Source organism: Uloborus diversus, chromosome 6 (genome assembly GCF_026930045.1).
Source record: "Uloborus diversus isolate 005 chromosome 6, Udiv.v.3.1, whole genome shotgun sequence".
Classification (NCBI taxonomy): Eukaryota; Metazoa; Arthropoda; class Arachnida; order Araneae; family Uloboridae; genus Uloborus; species Uloborus diversus.
Window position 1 is genome coordinate 86,799,522 of NC_072736.1, and position 7,206 is coordinate 86,806,727.

Below are 7,206 nucleotides of genomic sequence, written 5' to 3' on the forward strand. Positions count from 1 at the left end.
GATACCGTTAACTTGAATCGATTGAAAAAAACTACACCAACGTGAGCGAAGCCACGGGTAAAAGCAAGTTGCGAAATATTTTCGCAAATTCCGCATATTTTACGATCTACGTTATGATAATCCCCTCAAACAATAAAGAAACTCCAGGCAGATTTTGAGATGAGTCTAAGCAATTTTCCTAATTGTCGAAAAATTTGAGGTACGTTGGCCTTGCTGATAAATGGGAAAACAGATGATTATTGCCCAAAATTGACGATCGCGCCAAGTTCCCAGTTATCAAAATATCTTCCTTCATAACTTCTAATAAAAAGAAACCGCAAACCAGTGCACCGTAACAGCAGGGGGAAAAAATGGAAATCATGTACTATTTGTAATGTACGCTTTTGCATTTATAACTGTCTAAAATAGAACGTAACCTTTGATTTAGCTTTTCAAAAAGTAATGATATCCCAACAAAACATAAATGTGAAAAAGAAGCCAAGTTCAGTTGAAATGAGGTGCTGAAAAGATGGTGTCACCGACAAAAAAAGTTCAGATCTAAACAGTTACCAAGTTCCATAGCTTTTCCTCATAGAAGTTGGATTTTCCCATGTTCTTCAATTCATTTAGAAAACATTTCTTTACTTTCTTTGATATTGGATTTAAAACTTGGCAAGTTTTTTAAAAAATAGTGATGACTAAAACTTGCCGCAAGTTTAAAATCCATTATCAAAGAAAGTAAAAAATTGTTTTCTAAATGAATTGAAGAACATGGGAAAATCTAACTTCTATGAGGAAATGCTATGGAACTTGGTAACTGTTCTGAACTTTTTTTGTCGGTGACACCGTCTTTTCAGCACCTCATTTCAACCGAACTTGGCTTCTTTTTCACATTTATGTTTTGTTGGGATTTATAACACTCAAGTGCAAGAAAAATGGTTCACTATTGCTGCGCATTTCCTTGCATAGAAAAATATGTAAAAGGATTACCTGTAACATTTCACAAGTATGCAGTACTATTAATATTACATTTTATTTCATTTCTTGCAATTATTCTTTTGCGAGCCGTATTTCGATATTCGAAGTTCATAACTATTTCTATTAAATACTAAGTTATATCAGTGAAACTCATAGGAATACATTTTATACACTATTTTTCTAGCTTATGGAAGTATTTTTTTTATCCCCAGAGAAAGTGAAATGCATTTTGAAAAGGTTTTTAAGTGTTAGCAAGTTAGTCTTAATGTTGGCGACATTTTTTTTTCCGCCTATTTGAAAGATCCCCCTTTTTTTAAATGAAAACAATCTTCATTTTTAGTTTGGGTGATTCCTGGAATCGCCCACTTATTCACCAAATGGCGATAGTGCGCCAACTCTAGTGATTAGTTGAAATCGAGCTGTTTTTTGAATTCTGCCGTCTGAGGCGTGTGATTGGTTGAAATCGCGCCAAGCAGGGGGTGATTCCAAACTCGCACCTTTAGTTTTCTCTTTTATGTGCACATACTATCTTGAAATAATTCGTATTTCTATGTTGAAATTTTAAAATTTTCGGGATTGTCAAATTTGATCCCTCTTAATTTGTGGTGATATCCGTTTAATAATGCTTTGACGTTATTTAGACAGTTTGAAATACCAAACTTGTTTTGAGAAGACAACTTATTTCTGGGGCATTCCACGGTATTTTTGACATTATGTAGAGTCCGTAACGTGACCTCTTTTTGCTATAACTTTTTAATTTACCGTTTGATTTGCAAATTTTTTTAATTTGAGCTGGTGTGTTGGTAGGAAAAGATCAAAATAAAATAATATGCTAATCAAACAGTAAATTAAAAATTTATGGCAAAAAAGGTCACGTTACGGACTCTACATAAATGTCAAAAATACCTTGGAATGCCTCTTCTATCATATTGATTTAAGAATGTAAAGTGGGAAAATAATTCAGTGTTTAGTTTACTACAGTGACGGTTTTCTAAATTGGCTACTATCTAGTATAGCTTACGGCGGACAACTTCCGTAGACAGCAACTTTTTGAAATTCTAAATTCCTTCGGCATTCATTAGAAACGTAGTATCCCCTAATTTCTTTCACTATTGCAAGAAATGTAGAATAGGCAGTAAGTTTCAGTATAATATACAAAGCAACTTGTTTCAACTTGTTTGCAGCGAATACTTTTAATCAACACATAACGTTACACTTAAAATGATCAGTTCCAAATGAAATAAAAAATACTGAAAACTGTTATCTAAAACTAATAACTAATGTCAAAATAATTCATAACTAAAAGAAAAACAGTTCAATCTCTGCACCGGGGAAAGAAAAAAAGAAACTAATGAAAGTCGATTCCGTCCTAAAATAAATGTCGAGTGCCAAACTATAGATAATGCCACTATCTAGCAACCATGCTGCCAAAGTTTTCGCCAAACCCCCACACCAGTCACATGATACATGTTTGAACCAATTTTCTTCATCAGCAAGAATGAGAAAGCTCGGTCTACTCTTATTAGTCTATGGTTACACCAGCAGAGTGGAAAAACATCAACGACTTGCTGATGGTAACTACACATTTATTGACTTTTTTATGACAAGAGTCTCAGTTAGCGAAATCTTTCGGTATAACTTTGATATACCCCCCCCCCCCCAAAAAATTACGCGCCAAATCTGGCACTCCCTACGGACTTTTTAGGGTTGCTGTTTCTTATTTTGGTGTTGCCAATTTAAGTTTTTTCAGCTTTTAGGTTTTTGCTGTTGCCAAATTTAGTATTTTCTTGTATTTTGTACCAGTTTTTGAGTTTTTTTTGAAGTTTTGTTGAGAGTTTTGTGGCAACAATTTTTGGATTTCATAATGTTTTAGCGCCATTTCATTCATTCGCTATTTCTTTGTGAAGTGATCAAGCAGATTTCTGACTTGCTGTATTTTGCCGCAAATCTAGTTGTATTTTCCAATTATATTTTTTTTCTATTAATTATTTTTATCTTTTAGCTTTCATTATGCCTACTGTATATGTTGTTGTTGAAAACCAGGTATTTTGCGCCAACGCCAAAAACAGGTATTTTGCTTGGCGAGAAAAAAAGTCGCCAAATTTCCGATTTGGGGGGGTATATCAAAGTAGTTCCAATCTTTCTATAGGTAGAAGTTTAATACAGGATGCAAAATGTTACCACCAATACTGAAGGGAAAGATGAAAATTATCATAATGTGGAGCATACCAACTTGGCGAAAAAATTTCCCATCGCTGAAATTGCTATTTCCATTTTGCTCTTCGTGCCTTAGCTTCGAAATTAAAGCTTTTCGTGTTTATTTTAATAGGTAAATTATTTGGAGGGTTTTTTTGTGTTTGAATGCTACTTTTCGTCTTGTTTAATAGCTTGCTACATCTAAACACCCAACATTCAATTTTAAAATTCAACATTATTGATTTTAGCAACAGTTGTCGAGAAGAAGCTCTTTGTTTTGACTAGTTTGGCAGAGCAATGATAAATTATATTGCCAATTTAGCATGTTCCACGTTATGATAACTTCCTTCAAAATTTACTCAATCTGTCATAGGATATGCAGGTTCAAAATTATTTAATTTTGGTATAACTTTGATATACCCCCCCCCCCAAAAATTACGCGCCAAATCTGGCACTCCCTACGGACTCTTTAGGGTTGCTATTTCTCATATTGGTGTTGCCAATTTAGGTTTTTTCAGCTTTTAGGCTTTTGCTATTGCCAAATTTAGTATTTTCTTGAATTTTGTACCATTTTTTGAGTTTTTTGGTAGAATTACGGTAACCGGGTCGCGGCGATAAATATTTCTTTCTGGAAGCCCGCTACCTTACCTTGGCGACGGAGCAATTTTGGTAACCCTACACCAAAGCTGATTCGCTCTTCGTTTGGCCAATCAACCATTTCCGAATTCACATTTACAAAATTGTAATTTATTTGTCCAATAAATCTTTTTTTTTTTTAATTCCATAGAATAATATTTTTAATTTTCTCAAAGGTGATTTTTTTCTGAAAATTGGCAACATGTTGTGTTTTTTCAATTTTTAGATCTTCGAAACATTGAATATGTTGAAATTTTACATAGTGAAATGTTTGTCACTTTTTACTTTTTTAAGTTATAGATTTAAAACTTAGTTATTCATACCTTTTGGATACTTTTTTGGAATGTGTTCTCAGTAAGTTATTTCCTTCATATTTTATTGTTCTATCTTACATTTAAAATTTATTAATTATCGTAATAACTTATTCAGAAAATTAAAATTATAGTTTAAGTTTTGATAATGTTCTCGGATCTTTTGATGTGGTTTAATTTATTTAGTAGATCGTTTTAAGTCTTAACTAAACAGTAAGTATTTTTAATAGCTTTTTCTCAGATTATTTCAGACTAATGTCGTGTTCTATCCAACTTTTACTGTTGTTAAATTTCGGTAGAAATTTATGTTTTATTTTAATGTTAAGAAATTAAACATGTTGATGAAAAGTGTAACACCATTTACGTCATGAAGCGTTTCGTTTACATACATCATGCTATTTTATTTCTTTTCCTACACCTCCGCTTCTAAATATTATTTTTATTTAAAAAATCATCAAATTAAAGGAAAAATGAGTTCAACAATACTGAAATGAGAACATAAAGAACAGTATCTCCAAATTTTCATTTTAAAATTTTTTTTTCGCATTTTCGTCATGTGTTGTACTTTAGCATTCTTGTACAAGCTTGCTTATTTGCTTTCCACTGAAAAAAAAAAGGTCAAACTCCATCATTTCGCTATTGTTAGTACCTAATCCAAAATACGTTTCTTTTAATGTCTCAAAAATTCATCTCTTAAGATACTGCGCTTTATCTTCCCACGTTTATGTTAACATCTTGAAAAAGTTGTCTTTTCTGCAAACTTAATTTCAAAGTAAGAAAAATAATATAGTTCTATGAAAAAAATAGGTTTAATCATTTGTTTCTTTCCATGTTTTGCAACATTTTAAAAAGGAAAAAAGAATTCTAATGCTTTTTTTCTTTTTTGTTTCTTTATGGTTGCAATCAGAGAAAGAAAAAGGTTAATAAACAGTTGTAGTTACCAAGGTGATAGTTTTAGCAATCCGAAGCTCCACCCATTTTCTTTGGGTCAACTCTCATTGGATAATTTTCTTTGTTTACATTGTAGTACTTTGTTTACATTGAGTCGTAGGTGCCAAATTTGGCTGTTTTTGAAAAAATACGCCAACGCGACCCGGTTACCGTAATTCTACCAGTTTTTTTTTAACGTTTTGTGGCAGCAATTTTTGGATTTCATGTATGTTTTAGTGGAACTACTTTGATATACCCCCCCAAATCGGAAATTTGGCGACTTTTTTTGTTTTTGTTGACACAAAACTTTGTTGCCACAAAAATTGTTGCCACAAAACTTTTTAAAAAAAACTCAAAAAATGGTACAAAATGCAAGAAAATACTAAATTTGGCAACAGCAAAAACCTAAAAGCTGAAAAAACCTAAATTGGCAACACCAAAATAAGAAACAGCAACCCTAAAAAGTCCGTAGGAAATGCCAGATTTGGCGCGTAATTTTTGGGGGTGTATATCAAAGTTATACCGTTTTAGTTATTAATTATTTGTATTTTGCGAGAATCCATCTTGGCAAGAAAAAAAAAGACGCCAAAAACAGGTATTTTGCTTGGCGAGAAAAAAAAGTCGCCAAATTTCCGATTTGGGTGGGGGGGATATCAAAGTAGTTCCTTAATTTTAACTGCTCGAAATGTTTTGATCAAATTAAATAAAGATCAGGGGGATATTTCGATAATTGGGAATCTGGCGCAGTCGTCTCATTTTTGGCGCAAATAATTTTATTTTGGTAACGCTGCTGATTTATAGTAACCCTATGTGAATAGATGTTTCTGTTCTCTTTGTTTAGGTTTGCAACGAAAAATACATCTCGCGCAGGCACTGGAACCAAAAATTGGCGCCAAATAAGAAAGATCGCCAGATTCCCAATTATCGAAATATCCCCAAAAAGACGCACTTGGCGAGTTATAGTCGAAGAAAATGGCGCCATTCCAAGGATAGTACTGAAGTTATACGAAAACACCTCAGGGCTGGGAATAACAATGCAACATATCACGGAATAAAATAAATTTTCTTTGGGTGTTTAATCAATACCTCTTACATTTAATTTTATAGTTAATTTAAAAGCATGCTGCTTGCATTACATGACATCAAGTACTTCATATAAGACAGAAGGATCAACACAATTAAATTATCATACTTTTTCGTGGTCCTAAAAATTTATTCATCATCCACCAATGAGTATTTTCTACCTGATGTTTTTTGCTTGCACATCTTGCTGGACTAAAGTATTTTTCTTCACATCTTCTTCTAATTGGTTTTGATCATTAGCATTCTTAACGTCTTTCTTTTCATCCTTTTGAGGGCCTTCTTGCAACGTTATATTTCTAACACCTTCTTGCTTTCCTTCATTTTTGAGTGAACTTCTTGACCTTATAATATTTCGGATGTTATCTATCGAATCTCGTTCTTCAATAGTGTACTTAGATGAAATGTTTACTGCTTTAGGTCTTTCAAGTTCTTTCGTCTTCTTTCCAAATTTGATGTCTTTCTTCGGTATGGCTGCCTTCATGTCATTTTTCTTGGATTCGATCACCAATTTAAACCTGCCGTTTGATCCAGTACCACTGGTTCGCTCCAGAATTCCTAAATCCACAGCTTTATTCAAGAACTTTCGCAAGTGCGGTTTAATGTATGTCATATCCACTTCATAATGAGTCTCAATATACTTTCGAATGGCAGCAGAAGATGCTCCTTTTCGATCTTTCAGACATCGAATCGCAGTTTTAACCATATCTGATGTTGGGGGATGTTTATTTCTTTTCTTTTCTTGTACCGTTTTGGGTTGTCTTGATGATTTAGAAGACTTCTTCATGCTACTTTGTTATTATAAATCTGATAATGTCTTGCTTCAACTTAAACCATCAACAACTTTTGAATTAATCGCTCAGAAACTTTCAAATGCTGCGTGAGAATGCAATTGCAAAAATGAGCATACCATGTTCAAGTATTAAATCTACGTCAAACCAATCAAATAGCAACTCAATAAGGTAAGGCTGCACTAGATAGAGAAACACCGGTAACGGTTACAATCAAGTTCAACCTTGAAAGAGGCAATAAAACTAAAGAAAATAATTCAATTGAAATCATATGATATTTTCAGTAAATTACCGCCCATTAGCCA

General features: G+C 33.0%; 1 protein-coding gene across 1 annotated transcript; it reads right to left on the reverse strand.

Annotated features, from left to right (window-relative positions):
• Positions 1–6,270: 6,270 nt before the first annotated feature.
• On the reverse strand, positions 6,271–6,816 carry LOC129224855 (histone H1-gamma, late-like). The gene has a single exon (XM_054859402.1). It carries the CDS (start codon positions 6,814–6,816, stop codon positions 6,271–6,273), a length of 546 nt encoding a protein of 181 aa, XP_054715377.1.
• Positions 6,817–7,206: the final 390 nt, after the last annotated feature.

Bases quoted from the DNA above. Each gene is read 5' to 3' on its own strand.
- LOC129224855 (XM_054859402.1), bottom strand. From the start codon at position 6,816: ATGGTTAAAACTGCGATTCGATGTCTGAAAGATCGAAAAGGAGCATCT.